At 39.2% G+C, this 23,017-nt stretch overlaps 1 protein-coding gene across 1 annotated transcript in view; it reads right to left on the reverse strand.

The window, feature by feature from the left end:
* The window catches only part of tspan17 (tetraspanin 17), a 103,806-nt gene that overhangs the window by 43,604 nt on the left and 37,185 nt on the right, over positions 1-23,017 (reverse strand). Inside the window, exon 2 of the mRNA XM_039774847.1 lies at positions 6,952-7,002. Within this exon, the coding sequence (XP_039630781.1) occupies positions 6,952-7,002 (51 nt within the window). The remainder of the gene's footprint in view (positions 1-6,951; positions 7,003-23,017) is intronic.

The following is a 23,017-nucleotide window of genomic DNA, read 5'->3' on the forward strand; positions in this document are numbered from 1 at the left end:
ACCCAAAGGCAAAGAGAGGTACTGGTCAGTTAGCAAATCACTACTTGTTGGTGAGTTAAGCCAGACAGCCAGTGCTTTCAGAAGTAAATAAATGGAAAAGCAAAAGGTGTTGCAAGAATGCACTAATGAATAGCTAGCACACAGCCTTGTTTTTCAATTCTCAACTCTGATACAGAATTACTCACATCCCAAAGGAAGTCAGGAACTTGGAGGCAGCACATACTCTTTGTGGTGAAAGTGAACGCAAGGAGTTCACTGAATTTCATACACTCAATCCAACTACATGCTGGAGGGCACCAACAGTGATGAAAGAAGTCTATTTAGAAGAGGAGACTATGCCATGGAGTACAGGCAAGATCAAACAAAAAAAAAAAAATGTCTGAATGACAACTCATGTTCAAATAGCATAGCGTTTTCAAATAGTGATGGTTTCAAGTAAGAATGTGTGTGTGTGTGTGTGTGTGAGAAAGGCAGAGACAGATTTGATTTCAATCAAGTGATTACTGGAATATAAAATAAACACTTTCACAAAAGGTATAACAAAACAAGTGTGTTTTTTTATTCAAGAATTAAACTGAATAACAAAAAATTCAAGTGACAAAAAGATACCCAGAAGACATGATTCACCAGCATGTGTGTCTGCTTATAGTCCTTCAATATCGCCTTTTACAGGCAGCAGCTTCTACAGACTGAAATCAAAGGCTTCTTCTCAGATCTAAACACAAGCGTGGCAAATTGCTTGCATACTAAAGTGACTATAGCTGCAGGTGGAAGTCCCATTTTACTTTATAATGCAAAGCAGAGTTGCGTTATAGTACAGCAGTATATTAGCCAGCGAAGGCGCTATGAAGAAACTGTCTGTTGTTATGGTCCTGCCTGATAGCGATCACGGGACACTGTATCTTGCAACAAATAGTTCTGAGCAGGTATCAGCCACAGCACCCACTGTGGTCATTGCTGCTCTTGTGAAAAGAATGGAGATAAATGCCATCAACTCAGAGAAGGAGGTGCAAGTTCGTTGTACTGAAATGAAGGGATTGTGTTAAAAAATGCTTTAGTTGCCTCACATTTTCATGCAATCTTTTTGTTCAACCCACTGAATTAAAGCTAAAAGTCTGCACTTCAACTGCATCTGAGTTGTTTCATTTAAAATTCATTGTGGTAATGTACAGAACCAAAATTAGAAAAACGTTGTCTCTGTCCAAATATTTATGGACCTAACTGTATGCTGTTTATTTACCCTATACAACTCCAGGCAACCACACCCAGATAAGGAGCCTTTGCTTGACCTGAGAGAACTTTTTGCCCGTGTTGAGCTCCATCAAGGCGGGGGATGGAACAGCACGCTGCTTGTGTTTATCATCACTTTTATAAAAGAAAAGATGCAGATGGAGAGGGGCGAAGGGATTTAAGGTGGGCCAGGATTACAAGTTTTTTGTAAGCTTCAGGGATTCTAGTGATAAGTAGTGTTACTGGCCCAGCACACTACAGCATAGAACAACACACTAGCTATAACAGAGTTAAAGAACATATAAAGGATGTCAATGTCCACAAAAAAGGAATGCAGTCTCCCAAGAAAAAAGTTTGCTCTGGGCTTTGTTATGTAGTTCCTCTGTATTACTAGACCAGTCCAACAAGTCACTAATGTGGACCACTGTAACTCAAACCATCTATTATCTGTAGCATGCACTCCTAGAATGGTCACCAGGCATAGAGGCTGTTTGGTTTATCTAAAGTCACTAACCAGCTTCTTGATTTTGGTGATAATTGTCTTAGCACCCAGGCAGAAAGTTTTCCACCAGAGCTCTTAATTTGTCTCATCCAACTTGTTATTACACTGCATTAGTGCAGAATCATTTGAGAATTTTGGTTATATTAACAGAAAAGGTGACAGGACTGTTCCCTGCTCCAGTGTCGTTCACATTCATATAAGGGCCGAGGCATACTTAACACTGTGCGGCATGTACGCTTGCAGACGTACAGTCTATACTTGCATGCATACTTGCAATCATCCTTTATTTAAATCCTGATGATTCCATAAGGTGGCAGGCATCATCACTGTGAGAAAAAAAATGTCCGGTTTAGTGGTTTTATATGTTGAGGAAAGAGATATGTTGAAGATAAAAAATTCTTTGCATTCCGATGCTGCTGCGAAGATACAAAAGAAAAAAAAAAAAAAAAGGATGGCAACGACTGAGAAGATAGTATGTGAGAACTTTTAAAAGTAACGCGTCATTGCAGTGGAGAATATGCAATAATTGTATTGCCTATGAATAAAGAAAAGCACCACATATACTTTCAAATATCAGCGTTTAAGTTTCATGATTTGCTTCACTGCATTGAGCCATTCATAAAACATTAAAGCATGCACATTGATCCTGTTGGAACTGCAACATGGCTTGCCATCACATGACTTTGTAAAGGCCAAATCCCCACTTTTTTTCTCAGACATTTTTCACTTTGCACAGACGGATCTATCTCAAATTTGCTACCATTTCGTCTTTCATGGTTCCACATCCACTTTCAAAGTGCTGGTGACATGATGCCAGCTGTTCTGACAGGCATGTCTGTCTCTATGAAGATGTTCATAGTAAACAACGATGCTGACATCGCATTCCACAACTTGAACACACATCACCCAAATTTTTATTGCTACTGCAACTTGCACAAGTGTCGCATTAATTTCTGATGAGGTGCTTAGAGGATACGTCAAAAGAGCACAGAGAATGTGTGGCAGCTATGATGTGTGCATGTTAAGTGTTCTGTATAAAGTATAAACTCAGCCTTAGAGACAAAGTCCTTCAGTCTTACAAACTGTGGTATGCCAGACATGCAGTTTATTATCAAGGACATAGTTGGCTCCCCCATCGATATATCCCTGAGCATACCCTTTAACAGGGATGGTGTGATGATATTTAGGCACTGGCAAATCAAAAACATAATCCTCAGAGTGCTTTGTCCAGACAGGAAGTGCCTTTGAAGCAGATAAATAATTACATCTACCACTCCAATCTTTGTACAACAGCCAGACTACAGTGGGTCCATGTGTTCTTTCACAAGAGGACTTGTATAGTCCAGGACCAGCCTCTTAAATGTCTTCCTGATGTGGGAAATAAGGGATACTGGTCCTTAGTCATTAGGTGAAAAGGCAGCAGCTTTCTTTAGAACTGGAAAAATACAAGATGTTTTCCACAGCAGTGGTACTTTCTGGATTGAACAGGTAGCAGAGTTCGGAACAGGCCTTAAATACTCAAGGCTTCTCCAGTATATACTCCTTCATTGTTTTCTCATTTGGACATCAGCTATAGACAGCTTGTACTGATGGCCAGAGATAGACTCAACAACAACTATGTCAGATGAAGTGGTAGGAGTAAGAAATATACATGGAGTTGTTGAATTAGTAGAGATGATGTTGGGTGGACTGGCTATTGGAAGAGGGCAGCAGGGGGGGGGGGAGGTAATCACTTGAAAAATTGAGACTTGGATTGCTTAGTATATTAATTATGGCAGACCATTCCAAACGTCTCAAGTTATTCTGAGGGAGTTTGTTTACTATGTTAGGTTTGTAAGCTGCCTTCCCTGTAAGCTTTTTCTTCAGCACTCTCTGCATGCCCTTCAGAGATTTTCAGGTGTGAGAACTTCCCAATGGCACCACAAGTTTATACTTAAAGGCATCTTTAACATTTGAAAAAAGCAGGTGCAGCTTGCTGTTTCCACGATATAACATGCTATATACTGATAGAAGTTTGTAATTGTTCCTTCCTAAGTCACATAGTTGAAATCACCAAATATAACTGCAGGACTGGACTGAATTGACATTAAAGTATTGGTTACAAAATAAATCTTTTACGTTTCTAAGTCCCCATTTGCATTGGGAGGAACATAAACACTTATCACTATAATGAAACTTACAAATTTTAGTTTTAAATGTAATATGTTGTTTTTCACACCATTCCTCATTCACATAAATAACTAGTCTTCCTCCTGTCTTTTTTCATTACACTACAGGGGGCTCTGTCTGCTTGAATCAAATGAAGTCAATCCAGTATTAAAAGAGTGTCAGGTGTATAAGGTTTAAGGCAGCTCTCCATTATACACAAAATGATTTACTTACTTTGAGAGTTGACATTTCTTTTCTATCTTATCCTCTAGAAAAGTTTTGGATTCATTATGTTGAGGAAAACACTTTCATATAAAATCTCCTACACAACCCCAGCACTGTATCAAACTGTTACCTAACGTCTGTAAATGTAAAACGGGTTCAAATGATAAAATCAGTTGTGATATTTTATTTGAAAAAGGCAGCATTTAGATAGAGACAGAATGTATAAAGTACACCTATAAAATGGACCTGTGCTATACAATGGTTAAGAACTATTAATAGAAAATGTAAAACAGAACCAGTGACAAAATGCAGTCAAGTACTTCTACATGGCTAAACAGAGATTGTCAGTTTTGGTAACACACTGAACAGACCTGATATTTTAAGAAATAATTAACATCAAAGAAGCAAATTATCTTTCCAAAGTAATGCTGGAATAATAGATTAACATTGGGTTACAGCAAAAGAAATAATCTTACATGAAACAAAGAGTATGTACTTTTTAACCTAGAGAAAATAAACTGAGTAATTCAATTAATACTGAAATTAATATTCTGAGAAATTATGACTAATCCTTTAAATTCAATTTATTCCAACACATAAATAGCCGGCTTTGCTGACAGGAAAAATGGAATTTTATACATTTCACTTTCAATACCCAACTCATTAATATATAAAAGCATCCAAACAGTATCATAAACCAGATTTCCATCCAAGGAGTTTTTGCGAAAAAAATATTTAGCGCTTCAAATTTTAGCTGATGGAAATGCTAATTATCGATAAAATGTTGTACATGTCGACATAATATTTTTCCGTTTAACTTTAGCGCATAAATTCCATATTGATACTTCAGATGTCGCAAAAACTACATTGGAAACACTTTTTGTCAGAAAACAAGGGCTTTAACACAAATAAATGTGTCACATGATACATTTTCATCACGTGCAATCAAAACGAGAATAGCGGAGCGGTTCGCATGGTCTGATGAAGAGACTCGTTATTTCTCGTGATGAGCCAATGCAGTAGCTGATAGGCTGGGTCTCCTGCTACTAAAAGGGGTACCTGAACTCCCTTCACATCAACTGTAGCCTGGGGGTGTCTCTCAGGATGTCTAAATAATACAAAAAACGCAAAGGTAATTTACTGTGCCAGTCAAAATATTTAAGAAACCGTGTGTTTCATTATCTAAACATTTTTTTCTTATTATTAAATGGCAGATGTTTTAGCATATATGAGAAATTCTCTCATTAATATTAACTTTAGTTTTTTTTGATTAAACGTCGTTATTTTGTATTAATTCAAATTTCAGTTTTAATTAAAAACCTTAAGGGAAGCAGGTTACAGTACTAATTCAGTTGTTATCGCACTGAGAAGGGATGCTGAAAGGTAGGCTCACCTGTACAGATCCAATGCTGCAAACACAGCTGCATCATGGGCACTTCCAGGAGTGCCAACGCAAATGTCTTGTATCATGCACCTGTCATCAACAAGGGCCTGGAGAACAATAGATGGCCACCCTTTGCGATTAATGTAATCGCGGTAGCCTTCCGTCGGGGCACATGCGTGCCATCCAGCGCACTGTAAATCTGTGGCACAAGATGCACCAAGGAATTGCGGTATGCAATTTCATTGGCCTCCGCTACAGTCGGAAGTCTGATATAACGCCGCATTAATTTTGCACACAGCATATACACATCGATGGAAGGTAGTTTTACTAACCCCGAAAGTTTCTCCAACTACTCTATACTCGGCGCAGGTTGCCAGCTTGTAAAGGGCAATGGCAATCCGCTTTGGGGTTGGAACCAGTGGTCGGTGACAACCTGTGATGGGTGCAACATCAGGACTGATGAATCCACACAACATCTCAAACATCGTCCGTGTCATTCTAAAATGTTGCAGCCAGAGATTTTCTGTGAAGTGTCTCCCCACCACCTCCTCCCAGAAGGTCTTATTCCGTCGTCTCTCCCATACCCGTCGCACTGGGGTACTTTCTTCGAGCTCTAGGGCTATCAGACAAGCAACTGCTTCATTTTGCTGTCGTCTTCGGATATTATGTACAATTACAATTATTTGTGAAACTGAAATAACAGTAAGCTGGCAAATTTCAAAAAACTGTCTGAATAATCTCTCCATTTTTTTGTTTCTTTGTTTAGTGGAGGGGGTGTAACGTGTAAAACAAAAGGTAGATAATTTGTGACATACACAAAATTATGTATGGAAACGGCTCAAGGGCAGATTTTTTTTCGCGATACAACAAAACTTATGCGACAGATCGTTTTGGAGGAGATGACGTCATCACCACACCATTTTATCGATAAAAAGCCAGTTGGATGGAAACAGGCTGGAGACAGCAAATTTCGCACATTTTTTTTCTGTATATTCTGTTTGTTGATAACAAAACGTCGCAAAAAATCTGGATGGAAACTTGGCTATAAAAACAAACTGATCACTTAAGGTCACTCAAGAGTTGGAAGCTAGAGAAATACAAGGGGAATTAGCTATAATAAAGCTTTCTTCAAATCTAACATTATATTTTATTTTTTCCAAGTAAAACATCTCCATTATTCCCTGTCATGGCAGGTAAACTAAGCATTATGTCTCCTTAACAGTCTTAAAAGGCAGATTAATAATTATTGTTAATATTATTTTCATGAATACTTACCATTAAAAAATAATTCAAAGCATTAATTACAATCCACTACTATTTTTACTCTCACTCTACACTTGATTATCAAGAATAAAAAGAAATAAAAACAATAACCTTAATTTCTACTGAATAGTGTCTAGCATACATATAAACAAAGACTATTGCAAAACCACTGAATCACTTATGTGTGGAGTCATTTTACCTTTTCCGCCCATGCCCATAAACCAATTGCTAGAAATGCTGCTCCAAGTAACTGAAATTAAAAAAAGAGAAAAATAAAATTAGTTGACTGCTACCATGATTAATTACATAATTGGTAATAAAAGAACTGTCAGGAATCACTATATGCAAAAAATAAGACAAAGAGAAAAAGAGATCACAGAGTAATTGAAATTATAAATTAATAGAAAGACAATTGAAATCTGATAAATTTATCAAAATAAGTGAAGCATAAGCCTAATAGTCACCAATTAATCTATCATCGAACCTGCTTGATCAACTAGGCAGTAACTAACTTCTGTGGAGGCTTCAGTCCCTCAGAGGGTATAGTTGTACAAAGCAAATTTACAGTTGTTAACTAACCTGAGATGCACATCTTTGTAATGGGGTAGAAAATAAACATTGAATCACAGGGAGAATGTGGAAGGTAGACCTTGGTAAAAATATAAATTTTCTCATTAATCATTATTTTTCGTTTAAACAATTCAAAATAAACTCCTAAAGTCTCAAGATCGATCTTGTGAATCTCTGTCCTGTTCAATTACTATAAGTACATTTTTGCATATCTGTTTTTGGCATCCGATCTAAAAGATGTTGATAATACACCGGTTAAGGCTTTCTATGGAAAATGCACTACCTTACATAGAATGAGAGGAGTCCAGCTGCAGGTAGGACTGTATAAAATGGTGTCCCCTCCTCCACTGAAATCGGCAGCTTAGACACTTAAAACAGATGCGTGGACTTGAAATGGTGCATCAGTAAAGAACAACTGGATAAAAGCAAAGCCATATGCAACCTGTTCAGCTCAGAAGTTAAGCATTGTTGTAACATAAATTTGAGAAATCATTTATCCTGACGTCACCCATAAACCTTAGTATCAGTGGACAGCCAAACAAACAGAGCCTAAATAATCTATATTGCAGACGGCAGGCAGCTCCAAATTTCTAGTTAATTCGCCTCATGTCCAAAAAATAACAATCTATAGCAGTTTTCAGCTGTAAAGATATGAGACCCTGCACTTTTGTTGAAAACAAGGTCTTTTGACAAATGATACAGGCTTTTGAAATGTGATATGCCATACCAACCAAAATGTCAATGTCAATGTATTTATATAGTACATTTAAAACAACATAGGAATGCTGTGGCCAAAGTGATTTACAATAATAGAATAAAAGAAAACAAACAAATAACATAAATAAAAATAAAATATAACATCATAAATAAAATACATAATAAATAGAAGTAATTTTATATAATCACAATGAGGAAACCATCAGTATTACCTACTACTCAGTAGTACATGCTTGACTTTACCAGGTTTACTGCTTTATTTATATATCCTTTTCAGTAAACACTTCACACACAAAAACAACCTATTTGTAAATCTGCTTTTTCCATTCTAGAAAATTGCAGCTGTCCAAAGAAACTTCAAGCCAGCAGACGGCAAGGAAGATGTGTTTAATATGGCATTTGTACCATGTCTGTTACTAACCACTAATAAATCAAAAATAAAGTTCTTTAAACAAGTCAAGAATAACAAAAGTACAACTGTGACTTTTGATATAAAATAATATTCACAATGTTTGTATTATGCTTTCTTTCTTTTACATTAAGGCCAGATAGTCCCTTACTCTGTCTTTGTAGTATCAGCATGGTTTCCACATGTCAGAAACAAATGTTTTTTTTTTCCTCTCCATATTTTACAAATGCACCTGTGAGTTATACTACAGACTTTGAATGAGTGTAGTAATGTCAGTAAGTGCCTTCTGTGATGACAGACTACTGTTTCAAACTAGGTGATGCTACTGTTTTAACAAGCAAGGCTGTTAGAAAACAATACAGCAAATTAAAAAAACACTGAATACCTTACACAACTTTACTCACAACCATGCTATTTCATGTTTATGTCTTTTAGTAGTTTACATTTTAAATATATAGGGTTAATGAGTGGGGTGAAAACATGGAAGAAAATATTGATTTGGGAAACACCAATCAGAATTTTAAATACAGTATAACATTTTCAATAACCAAAAGAAATATAGTGACTTGTTACTGTACATCAGTGGTACACAGTCTAGTGTATATTATTTTTATTGACTATACACTATAAGAACATTTTAAAATAAATGCTTCTCTCCAGACTAAAAACAGATTCTAAATTTGGTGTATTTTTTTTATTTTGTTAATTTTATTGTAATCATTCCATACAAATCAATCAATTTTTACAAAAAGTACGATTGAGAACAAGTCGACCACCACCCCCTGAGAGAGACAGCATGGCCAATGGGGTAAAACGTAAGGCTTATAAACATAGTTTGATAAGCAATAGAGATGAATGGAGAAGAAAAAGAAATGCGGAAATAATTGCTTCCTCGGTGCTTTAAAAGCTTATTCTAAAATATTATTGATTAGATCCTGCCATGTTTTGAAAAATATCTGTACAGATCCTCTGAGTATTTGATTTTTTCCACTTTCAGATAGTATAAAATATCGGTTCCCCACTGACTTAAAAGAGGAGATTTAGGATTCTTCCAGTTTAGCAAAATAAGTCTACTGCCAAAAGTGTAGTGAATGCAATCACAGTTTGTTTGTCCTTCTCCACTTTAAGCCCATCTGGAAGAACACCAAACACAGCTGTTAATGGGTTAGGAGGGATTGTGACACCAAGGCTATCTGAAAGGTCATTAAAAATTTTGGTCTAGTATGATGTTAATTTGGTGCAGGACCAAAACATGTGACCCAGTGAGGCTGGGACTTGATTGCAGCATTTGCAGGTTGGATCCTGCCCTGGAAACATTTTGGAGAGTTTTAGGTGAGACAGATGTGCTCGATATATAATTTTGAGTTGAAAATGTTATGCTTTGCGCTCGAGTGAATTCTCTGCATTGCTATTTTCCATTCCTTTTCTGATATATTGATTAAGAGATCTTCTTCCCAGTGTCCTCTTGGATCTTTCAGAGGGAGGGACTGTAAAATAATGTTATATATTGCAGAGATGGTGTCTAAGTCATTGAGATTGAGCAGATTGAAAGAGGTGGTTCTCTTGCTGAGGTGCCACAGATAAAAGCTTCTCCATCTTAAAATGCTTTGGTTCCATCTTAAAATATATTGGTTCCATATTCTGAGTGACTGCAGCACAATTGGGTTATCAGTATATTGCCGATAACTTTCATTTATTGGGGCACAAAGCAGGGAATATAAAGAAGTACTCCAGGATTTTACTTCTATTGCGGACCATGTGGACTAGGGGCCTCATGTATAATGCCGGGCGTAGAATTTGCACTATAACATGACATAAGCACAAAAGCCAAAATGTGCTCATGCACAGAAAAATCCAGATGCAGGAATCTGTGCTTATTCCAACTTCTGCATACTTCCGCTCCATAAATCCTGGTCAGCGTGAGACGTAACACTCGTGCACGTCTTCGTGCGTGCCTTCTGTCCCGCACCAACTCCTCCCAGAATCACGCCTCTTTGATTATGCAAATCAATATAAATCGACCTTAAGCTCAGCCTTCTGTGAAAAGACAATGATGGGAAAGAAACGGGGGAAAATAAGAATTTCAGCGAATACCAAGTGGAGGCAAAGGAAAAACATACTTTTTGCTTATTTAAACCCTGGCATAATCAAAAAAAGGAAGTTGATCGAGTGACATACCATATTGGAGAAACTTGAAGGATCACTGTGGTGTTATGGGTCCACAGCTCGTTGAGTAAAGGCCATTTTAAATAAATAATCACCGCACCCGAGGCAGCTTCGTGAGGGGGGCGTTGTTGTAGCGGGCCGCGGGGCAGTCGGCGATGTGGGCGTTTCTCACCGAGTGCACAGGTGAGGAACTGCCCACATCCGTGATTGCTCCTGTGGCTAATGCTACAGCTGCGATGGCCCCTCACGTTATTTAAAAGAAGCGCGAGTCGGTTATGGATAGGAGGAGATTGGAAAGAACGAAAAGAAAGAGGACGGAGGTTACCGGGAGCAGGAGAGGAAGCAGGTCGGTGAGAGAAAGAGAGCGAACCGCGAAGAGCGAGCGGACGAGCGAGTGAATGCGTGCTCATGGGCAGCTGCGAGAGCCTGGGGTATTGGGCCTACACCCAGGCGTGAGTTGGATGTCGCTCCCGCAGAGCGATTATGTAGCGGGAGTGACCAAGGGAAGGCGACTGGCCGCAGAGAGGCCGTGGAAAGGCAGTGGAAGTCGGGAGGCTTGATGGTTGGAGTCCCCAATGTGTCCGTCCTGGCCATTGGGGGAAATCAAGTCTCAGAGACTGGGATGAGTGCCATACCGGAGCCAGGGATCGGGAGGTCTCATGTCTCGTGATTGAGTGAGAAAGGGCAGCCGCATAGTGAGAGTGGCTCCCCTGTTGCGAAGCCTGGACAGGGAGATGCAGGGGAGTCGCATGTTAAAAGTAGCACTGAGCTCGTTGTTGTTTTAAGACTGCTTCCTGAGAAATGCATTAACCTCGCTTAAAAAAGAATTGTTAGTTTTTATTGTTATTGTGTTTAACCTCCACATTTTCTTAAAGGATTTATTAATTTATTTGAACTTGAAAGCACTGCACTATTTATTTGTGGACACTTTTGTTTTGATGGACTGTTTTTAATAAAAGCACTGTTTCACTTTTAACCATCCACTTGCTCAGATGCTCAATTATTGCCTTCACTGACAAGCTCACTCGGTTTCATTATCGACGGTGTTGGGTTCAAGTGCTCCTGTATAGCAATGTGAGTGTGGAGCCAGAACCCACATCGTCACAATCACGTTCACAAAGTCGCACAGTGCCGGAAATAAAAATGAAGTTGTCAGATATCAAAGTCGTCGTGAAATGGCGAGTTGTAGCCCACTGTCTGAGTGTCATATGAAAGCTTATTAGGGTACAGAGGAAAAAAAAGGCACACAGTGGGGAAAAAGCACGAAATGTCAACTACAATCTCGAAATTTTCACTTTAATCATGTAGTTTATTTTGTCATTAAAGTAGAACCTCATAAACTTCATCTTAAAATCGTTTAATTAACCAGTTTCTCAAATCATATCGTAATTAAAGTAGCACGATAAATACTTTGTTTTGTATTTGATCTTCTATGTGCTCTACAGCTACTGGTCATAAAATATATCATGACAAAGTTGATTTATTTCAGCAATTCCAAGTGAAACTTGTATATTAGATTCATTCATTACACACAGACTGATGCATTTCAAATGTTTATTTCTTTCAATTTTGATGATTATAACTAACAACTAATGAAAGACCCGAATTCAGTATCTCGGAAAATTTGAATATTGTGAAAAGGTTCAATATTGAAGACACCTGGTGCCACACTCTAATCAGCTAATTAACTCAAAACACCTGCAAAAGCCATTAAATGGTCTCTCAGTCTAGTTCTGTAGGCTACACAATCATGGGGAAGACTGCTGACTTGACAGTTGTCCAAAAGACGACCATTGACACCTTGCACAAGGAGGGCAAGACACAAAAGGTCATTGCTAAAGAGGCTGGCTGTTCACAGAGCTCAGTGTCCAAGCACATTAATAGAGAGGCAAAGGGAAGGACAAGATGTGGTAGAAAAAAGTGTACAAGCAATAGGGTTAACCGCACCCTGGAGAGGATTGTGAAACAAAACTCATTCAAAATTGTGGGGGAGATTCACAAAGAGTGGACTGCAGTCAGTGCTTCAATAACCACCACACACAGACGTATGCAAAACATGGGTTTCAGCTGTCGCATTCCTTGTGTCAAGCCACTTTTGAACAAGAGACAGCGTCAGAAGCGTCTTGCCTGGGCTAAAGACAAAAAGGACTGGACTGCTGCCGAGTGGTCCAAAGTTATGTTCTCTGATGAAAGTAAATTTGCCACTGCGTTTTTAGTGTGTCGTTATTTTCTCTTTCTGTTTTATATTCAATATACAGTGGTGTGAAAAACTATTTGCCCCCTTCCTGATTTCTTATTCTTTTGCATGTTTGTCACACAAAATGTTTCTGATCATCAAACACATTTAACCATTAGTCAAATATAACACAAGGAAACACAAAATGCAGTTTTTAAATGATGGTTTTTATTATTTAGGAAGAAAAAAAATCCAAGCCTACATGGCCCTGTGTGAAAAAGTAATTGCCCCCTTGTTAAAAAATAACCTAACTGTGGTGTATCACACCTGAGTTCAATTTCCGTAGCCACCCCCAGGCCCGATTACTGCCACACCTGTTTCAATCAAGAAATCACTTAAATAGGAGCTGCCTGACACAGAGAAGTAGACCAAAAGCACCTCAAAAGCTAGACATCATGCCAAGATTCAAAGAAAGGAACAAGTGAGAACAGAAGTAATTGATATCTATCAGTCTGGTAAAGGTTATAAAGCCATTTCTAAAGCTTTGGGACTCCAGCGAACCACAGTGAGAGCCATTATCCACAAATGGCAAAAACATGGAACAGTGTTGAACCTTCCAGGGAGTGGCCGGCCGACCAACCAAAATTACCCCAAGAGTGCAGAGACGACTCCTCCGAGAGGTCACAAAAGACCCCAGGACAACATCTAAAGAACTGCAGGCCTCACTTGACTCAATTAAGGTCAGTGTTCACGACTCCACCATAAGAAAGAGACTGGGCAAAACGGCCTGCATGGCAGATTTCCAAGACGCAAACCACTGTTAAGCAAAAAGAACATTAGGGCTCGTCTCAATTTTGCTAAGAAACATCTCAATGATTGCCAAGACTTTTGGGAAAATACCTTGTGGACTGATGAGACAAAAGTTGAACTTTTGGAAGGCAAATGTCCCGCTACATCTGGCGTAAAAGGAACACAGCATTTCAGAAAAAGAACATCATACCAACAGTAAAATATGGTGGTGGTAGAGTGATGGTCTGGGGTTGTTTTGCTGCTTCAGGACCTGGAAGGCTTGCTGTGATAGATGGAACCATGAATTCTACTGTCTACCAAAAAATCCTGAAGGAGAATGTCCGGCCATCTGTTCGTCAACTCAAGCTGAAGCGATCTTGGGTGCTGCAACAGGACAATGACCCAAAATACACCAGCAAATCCACCTCTGAATGGCTGAAGAAAAACAAAATGAAGACTTTGGAGTGGCCTAGTCAAAGTCCTGACCTGAATCCAATTGCTATGGCATGACCTTAAAAAGGCGGTTCATGCTAGAAAACCCTCAAATAAAGCTGAATTACAACAATTCTGCAAAGATTTGCAGAGCACTGTAAAAGACTCATTGCGTTGCAGTTATTGCTGCTAAGGGTGGCCCAACCAGTTATTAGGTTCAGGGGGCAATTACTTTTTCACACAGGGCCATGTAGGTTTGGATTTTTTTCTCCTAAATAATAAAACCATCATTTAAAACTGCATTTTGTGTTTACTTGTGTTATATTTGACTAATGGTTAAATGTGTTTGATGATCAGAAACATTTTGTGTGACAAACATGCAAAAGAATAAGAAATCAGGAAGGGGGCAAATAGTTTTTCACACCACTGTATATTGGTGTGGTCGTCCCTGCAGTCATTGCTATTCTTTCTCTCAAGTAACCGATCACAACATAATCAGCTCTGTAATAGACGTTAAGCCATCTGTAAGCTTAAAGCGTCGATTCTTCAAAACGTTTAAGGAACATTGAAATATCTTCATAGTACATGTTTAATTATTCTATCCTTCACGCCAGTCCCAGTGAAGAATATAGATTATTTAAATGAAGCTAAAGTTTTATCTGTATAATATAATAAACATATTTTGCTGCATTTCATCTTAAAAATGATATCGTCATCATATGTAAATATGCGCTTTATAAAGTGGCTCAGGTTGTGTAATATTATAACTGTAGTGCAAGTTTACAGTGGGGTGATTGCACTTAAGTACAAAGAGTTCTACAAGGAGCAATTGACCGAGTGCGTTTCAAGTTCTTGGGATGAAACCGTTTCTGAACCGCGAGGTTCGTACAGGAAAGGCTTTGAAGCATTTTGCCGTGGCTGAGACAGCGTTTGCTTAATAGTGTATACCAATAATTCTCTTTCTGATCAGCTGCTGCTGTGATTCCCCACTCAGATACAGTGATATAAATACTCCGAGTGGTGCAGTGAGAGTAATATGGAAAAAGATGATCCACTGTGGCAACTCCTAAAGAATAAGAAGGTGCAGTGACAGTAACAACGCTAAAGCAGTTATGGTATTTGGAATACTATGGCTATTCCCTGGACCATTATATTGTTACATGTTAATTACAATCAGATGCATTACACTAATAAACAATATGTGGTTAGTTTCAGTGTATTTATAAAGCCATGTCAGGAAAATAAAGAGTAGCCACACAGGAACAGTAGCACTGCTTTGACGCTGGGTGTCACCGTTCTGCAAAACCGACCAGAGAAGTTGCGTAGGACAAGGTATGAAGTACCGTGGAAAAGTGCATGGCTTTACGCCAAGTGTAGGTTTTATACATTGCGATTTGAACGTGGAAAAGTTCATACGCAACATTTCTGTTCGTACGCACTGTTCATACATGAGGCCCCAGGTCTGTGTATGTTTATCTATTTGTGTCCAGGATTTTATAGCTTGTATGTTTGCTGCCCAGTAATAAAACTGAAAGTTAGGTAGAGCCATGCCACCTTCTGCCTTTGGTCTTTGTAGGGTCGCTCTTTGGATACTTGGATGTTTTGAGTTCCAAATAAATGAGGTTCTTGTTGAATTGAATTGCTTAAAAAATGATTTATTGATGTATATTGGAATGTTTTGAAATAAAAAAGAAGCTTAGGAAGAATATTCATCTTAACAATGTTAATTCTTCCAGCAAGAGTGAGATGAAGGGTTGACCATCTAATGCAAGTCTTGCTTAAATTTTTCCATGCATGTGTTAAAGAAGTTATGAAAAAGAAAAGGAAACATTTTAAAAATAATGTAACATGATTGTCAAAGTAATTGTTTTGTGTATTTGGCGGCAGCGTCAGAAAGTTATTTTCAGTACCTGCATTAGAAATACATATATATACATATATATATATATATATATATATATATATATATATATATATATATATATATATACACACACACACACACACACACACACACACACACACACACACATATATATATATATATATATATATATATATATATATATATATATACACACATATATATATATATATACACACACATATATATATATAGATATATATATATATACACACATATGTATATATATATTGTCACGCTTGGGTCACAGATTTGCACAGAGACACAGAAGGTATTTTTATTCAGACACCGCAAACACATGAGCTTAAACGTGCTCCATGACAAGTCAGATATAACAGTTCCGCTTAGGAGCAGAGAGAGATAAAAGCAAACAATCAATAAACTGACAGGCGCCATGCATTATAAGTCGTATGATTGTATTACGCTATAGTGCAAGGATAAGGAGCAATGTGTAGTCAGTGTTTCAGGGTTTGTGGTTTTCCCAGGGGCGCCTGTCTCTATTTGGGGTGCGATCAGCCCTCCAGCTCACACCTCCCCTCAGCTTTATTCACATTCCTAGAATCATACTAGGTTCATTTAGTCGCGATAATACATCTGCGCTGACGTGTTCAGAACCTGGTCGGTGCTTTACTGTGAAACTGTAAGGTTGTAAACCCAGAAACCATCTCATTAGACGAGTTTGTATCTTTCTGTCGGTATAACCATTGAAGTGGAGCATGATCAGTTACCAAAGTGAAGTTTCGCCCCACAAGTAATAGCTAAGCGCCCACAGCCCACTTAATTGCCAAGCATTCTTTCTCAATTGTAGAATAATTATGCTCTCTAGGAAGTAATTTCCTACTCAAATATGTGATTGGATGTTCTTCTCCATCAAAAATTTGTGACAGGACTGCGCCCACACCAAATGCACTTGCCTGTTTGCAAGATAAAATCTTTTAGAAATCCGGGTTCCTTAGAACCGGTAAGAAGACAATGCTTTTTTTAAATCGCTGAAAGAACGTTCGCAATTTTCTGTCCACAGGACAGGTCGGTTTTTTCTGCCTCTAGTAAGTTCTGTAAGAGGAGCAGCTCTATGTGCAAAATTTGGAATGAATTTTCTGTAGTAACCAGCGAGTCCCAGAAAGGCTGCGACTTGTTTCTGTGTCTCAGGTCTCGGGTAAACAAGCATTTCTTCTATTTTCCTTAATTGTGGCCTAAGTAAACCCTTGCCCATAGAATAGCCTAAGTAATGAGTCTCGGACATGCCTAGTTTACATTTCTTAGGGTTAGCAGTAAGGCCAGCGTGTCTCAGCTTTCAAGAACGGCTTGAAGCCGCCTAAGTGTGTTTTCCAATCATTGCTAAAAATCACGACATCGCCAAGATATGCCCCAGCATATTCAGAGTGAGGACGTAGGATCTGATCCATCATACGCTGAAAAGTTAGAGGTGCCCCGTGAAGACCAAACGGGAGTCTTGTAAATTCATAGAGTCCGCCAGAGTCGCAAATGCCGTTTTCTCACAACTGCTAGCCTCTAAAGGCACCTGCCAATAGCCTTTCGTGAGATCTAGCGTGGAGATATAGCTCGCCTGACCCAGTTTTTCCAACAGTTCATCGACACGGGGCATGGGATAAGCATCGAATTTAGAGACCTTATTCGGAACGGCCGCATCTGTACGCGAACATCAGGTGCAGTGGTAATTTTATGTTTTGTAATGTTAGTCTTGCCTGGTAAATCTGAAAAGACATCAGTGTTCCGTTCTATCAAAGATAACAGTTCTGTCTTTTGCGTGTCAGTAAGATCGTTACCAATGGTAACATCGGACTGAGAAACAGCAGCCAAGGAAGTGTTAACCTCTTGTCGGTCGTGCCATTCCTTCAAGAGGTTAATGTGTAAAATCTGGAATGGTTTGCGCCGCCGGTATTCTAACCTTGTAATTTACGGACTCATACGCTCCTCAATAATGGCGGGCCCTGCCATTTAGCTAAGAATTTGTGTGGATCCGAGGGAACCAGTACCAAAACACGATCGCCAGGTTTGAACTCACGGAGCTTGCTGCGCCTATCGTAAAGACGCTTCTGAGTTTCCTGTTCTCGTTGTTGGTGTTCCACAGCAATAGAGGAAAGCATAGAAATTCTGTCTTGCAACGAAATTAGTCGATCTGCAAAGCTTGGATAATAAGAGTCATTAGCAGGGCGAGCCTGTTTAAATGCATATTCTAATGAGCTATCATAAACGCACAAAATCTGATTGTTCGTTATAAGATATATATATATATATTAATCAGTTTCGATATATATATATATATATAATCTTTAACATCACCATGTACACAGCGTATTTTTACAGTCTCACAGTCTCTAAGGCATTGTTCATTAAGACAGTCTCGTCTCACAATACAAAGGTCACTTCCGAATCTAACAATGCTGAGATTTCTGTGTCCCAATTTCACCGGGATCAACAAGCCATCTTTTCCATCCGGATATGTAATAGTTGAGCAACAAATCTCGCCAGTCCAATCCCATTGAATGAGCTGGAGACAAGCGACAATCTCTTGCCAAATGGCCGAGCTGGTCACATCGGAAACATCTACGGTCGGCTCCGTTTCCGAAATATCCTCTGCGACGCCCACGCCGTCGGGCTTTGTAGCCTCCACGGTCTTGTCGACCCGCTGTTGCCGCTGTCTCCCCAGAAACAGGCGTATCTACATATTTCCGGGTCCTATACAGATAGGTCCTGCATATATGTCCTGATATATACCGCTAAGTGGACTGTGAACCCTCTAATCGCCTGGACATAATCGTTAATGATTTAATATCATGGCAGAAATTCATCTCACATATGCATACATATACATATATATATATACGGATTGGGTCATATGTTTAGTTTCCATAAGTGCATAGACATAAGTCTTCGGCGCATATATATATATACAGAGACACAGAAGGTACATAAACGTGCTCCATACAAGTCAGATATAACAGTTCCGCTAGGAGCAGAGAGAGATAAAAGCAAACAATCAATTCCCAAACTGACAGGCGCTAAGGCTTATAAGTCGGCGGAGTACATATATATATAAGGATAAGGAGCATAGTCATATATAACATACCTATCTATATCTTTCTTTTTTTCTTCATATATACACACACATACATAAATTATATATATGTGTGTATGTATGTATGCGCGCGCATACACATACATACATACATATATATACACATACATATACTTGTGTGTATGTTTGTATGTGTCTATATGTGTGTGTATAGCTTTGGTCACTGAGTGCAAGGGAAAAATAATAAAATATAGTCTATAAGTTATTAAACAGTAAAACATTAACGTTTTAAGAAGTACAGGTACATTGAGCACTACTGGAGTGGTTATGGTAAACTACATTTTAAAGACTGTGTAACACAACAGGTAAGTAACTAACAGCAGCTAAAATATATATGGATCATCTCTCGGTAGTAGATCCATTTTGAAAGGCGCTACACGACGGCTGTGGTATAGAAATTACATTTTCTATGTGAACGTTCAAATTTGTGCCTCTGGTAATGTGCCTTACCGGCATTTAAAGAAAATTAGTTTTGTGTCCTCTGCAGTGTTAAGAGAGAAAGGCTTTGGTTTGGGATAAAAGGAAAAAAGGTGTAAAGAAAGGAAAGTTGCCTTTTTCTTTTACATAGTATAGAGAGATGTATTCGCTGACGTTATGATCACCTTTTGGGGACAGTCGCGGTGGGTCTTGTGTAGACTGGTGAGACGCCCCCGCCATTAATCGGCTGTGATGGCACTGTCAGTCCTCCACTCTTCATAATCCGAGCTGAGGACCTCATAATCGTGATAATGCGCAAAGAAAGTGTGAATCGCCTTAATATTATTTTGCCATGGTGTAGAAAAGGGGTCCCATGTTTGCACTTGTCTGGGCTATAGCGCAGGGGGAGGATGAAAAAAATTAAAAGTGCTCACTTTGACTTAAGGCAGTCAGCGTCTCAAAGGCCGGCACAGCTATGCACGCGTGCTGGCTGCTCGACTTTTGCAGGGCAGGAGACCACAGTTTTTGCAGACACGTTCATGATATCAAAAGTCTCAGCGCTCTTTGGAGGTCATTCATATATTATATATATAGCAAAATACCCGCTACCGCAGCGAGAAGTAGTGTGTTAAAGAAGTAATGAAAAAGAAAAGGAAACATTTTAATAATAACGTAACATGATTGACATTGGCATGAGTGTTGCTGTCATATATATGCCTGCCTAAATAAGTCACCCTCGCTTTGCTCTTACTTTTTTACCATTCATTTAATCATGGCTAGTGGCGGAAAAATTATAAAATGGAAGGAGGATGGCTTTACCAAAACAATTATTGATGGCGAATCGATTATTCATAAAGCTTGAATTGGTGATCTGTTTTTCTGTGTTAACCTCATATTTTTTCATACTTCTTCTCAAACTAAGGAGGTGCGAGGGTAAAATGAATCGGGATGCGCTTGATCAATGTAATCGGTGTACCAGGAAATCATGCATTGACAAAAGCTCCCTTTGCTTGTAATGCAAAGTGTGATTAAATGCATTATTTTTAACGCGTTATGGAGCACATGCATCGAAGCTTCTCAGCTGTGCTTGTGCTAAGAAAAGGAAAGATTTTAAAAATAACGTAACACGATTGTCAATGTAACCTTTTGTAAGTAGTGCCTGGAGGATTTAGTGTGGAGAAACTCTAAAGACAGCATGTGTATTAACTTGTGGATTTTTCTGTGAGTATTTGGTGGCAGTCACCCGCCTTAACTGTCAATCCCCCACAAACACAGTCTCTCGGAATTCGCATAAGCACATCCCTTCACCTACAATTTTAACAAAGTGATCAAAACTCTCGTTTATATCCTGCGTCCTCTCATTAAACTTGTATGCCGTGATTACCTGTGGGCATGTGAAACGCCAGCGTAGCCTGTCTACTGAACTTAATTTAAAGTTTAGGTTTACACCTTGCTTTCTTCCAAGTAGCAGCACTCATGAATATGGTAGTACCGACCATAATTGCAGAACTTTGGTCCCGATTGGTCGTGAACCAAGCAGTTTCCCCCATAGGATTGTATGTAAATACAATTAATCCATTCCAGACCGTACAAACTGTATGTAAATATGTAAAAATATGTAAAGATTAAGCACAAATATAGTTAATTACACCATAGAATCCACAGTGTAATAGTAAACTAATGTAAAAACATTGAATAACACTGACACTAAACACCCAGGCTCCCTGATCAGCTACAGGAGCTGGCTCGCTCACGCTCTCTCTCTGTGTAGCGCGAGCGCAGAAACACACACACACACACACCTATCCGTCCCCCCAATCCCTTCCCTGTCAGCTGCCCGGCTCTCTAATCTCTCTGTAGCACGCTCAGCGCAGCATTTTTTTTAAATGACTTTTAAGCACAGCAGAAAAAAATCCGCGCTTGCAAAAACCAACTCACAAGCAAACAAAACAGTGAGATTGCAGGAGATCACGCTATTAAACCTAAAGCCTGATCGCTGTAAACAATGTTTTTAAAATGAGTTTTAAGCACAGCAGAAAAAACATCGCACAAATCCGAACTTCATTTAAAACCAACTCAAAGCAACCAAAAAGTAACATAGCAACAAATCACACGATGAAGTCCTCCATGTAAACAATTTTTAATGAGTTTTAAGCACAAGGAAAAAAGCGAACATTTGAAAAAGAGAAATGTAACATTGCACCTAATCGCGCTATGAAAAACTCCATCTGTAAACCTTTCATGAGTTTTAAGCACAAGGAAAAAAGCGAACATTTGAAAAAAGAGAAAAATAACATTGCAACAAATCGCATTATGAACTAAAAAAATTACTTTTGAAAAATCCGTAATACAAAACCACCAAGAAAACTAACCTTGCATGAAACGAGTTCTGGCATGAAGTGTTTTCCTTCAGGTGTTTTCTCTCTTGTGATTTCTTGGGTTTCTGGTGCTTTTAGCTGTTAAGCTGGTGGGAGTGAAAGCCTCATGCAGCCATTCCAAAAGAACGTTCTTGTGACCCTCCACATTACTGGCAGTCTGGCTTTGTTTACATTATGCTGCTTGAAAGCACGAGGGTTCTCCGATTGGTAAATGAGTAAACTGGTAAACATTTTTTCCACCTTTTGTAATTTCTTTCTTTACAGTACTTCGATTTCAATTTTCTTCAAAACTTTCTTCTGACCACTCTCCACTTGCTTAGAAGCCATAGTTAACTGCAAAAGCACACGAAATACTGTAGAGCACAAAGAGAGTGCACGTCTTATTGAAAACAATGAACAAGGAGCGGCTTTGCTTAAATGAAAAAGCATGGCAGCTCTCTTCTCTCTCAGGCTGCCTGTGGGGGGAGGGGGATGTTTTCGCTTGCACTACAGCCTACAGATAGGCAGGCAAACACGTGCAGCAATCTCCTCCTCCCTTCCCAGCAGGCACGCTCTCGCCCTCGCCTCTCTCTCTCTCTCTCTCTCAACTGAGGACGCAAGGGAAACTGGCTTGTTCAGCAAACACGTGAAGCAATCTCCTCCTCCACCTCCCTAGCAGGCACGTGCTCGCTCGCCCTTTCTCTCTCTCTCTTTCAGCTCAGCTTGCAGGCAGGCAAGGGAACCTGGCTTGTTCGTATACCGAGTGTGTGGTTGTGAACCGAGGCAAAAGTTTGGCGATCTTTTTGGTCGTGAACCAAGTTGTATGTGAACTGGGACGTTCGTGAACCAAGGTTCCACTGTATATGTCACTCGCTCGCTTCTTATTGTTTCGCTGCCTTCTCAATTATATAATGCATGTTTTCTTAAGCGCTTTTTGAGGTCTTCCTGGTTTTCTACGCACTGCGTTGACAGTCAGTTCACGTGATTACGTGGGAGGTGTGATGATGTCACACGAAACTCCCCCCACGTCATTCCAGCTCAACTCCATTACAGTTAATGGAGAAAAATACCTTCCAGTTATGACCATTAGGCGTAGCATTTCGAAATGAAACCTGCCCAACTTTTGTAAGTAAGCTGTAAGGAATGAGCCTGCCAAATTTCAGCCTTCTACCTACACGGGAAGTTGGAGAATTAGTGATGAGTCAGTG

This window comes from Polypterus senegalus, chromosome 13 (genome assembly GCF_016835505.1).
Source record: "Polypterus senegalus isolate Bchr_013 chromosome 13, ASM1683550v1, whole genome shotgun sequence".
In the NCBI taxonomy this organism is placed as follows: domain Eukaryota; kingdom Metazoa; phylum Chordata; class Cladistia; order Polypteriformes; family Polypteridae; genus Polypterus; species Polypterus senegalus.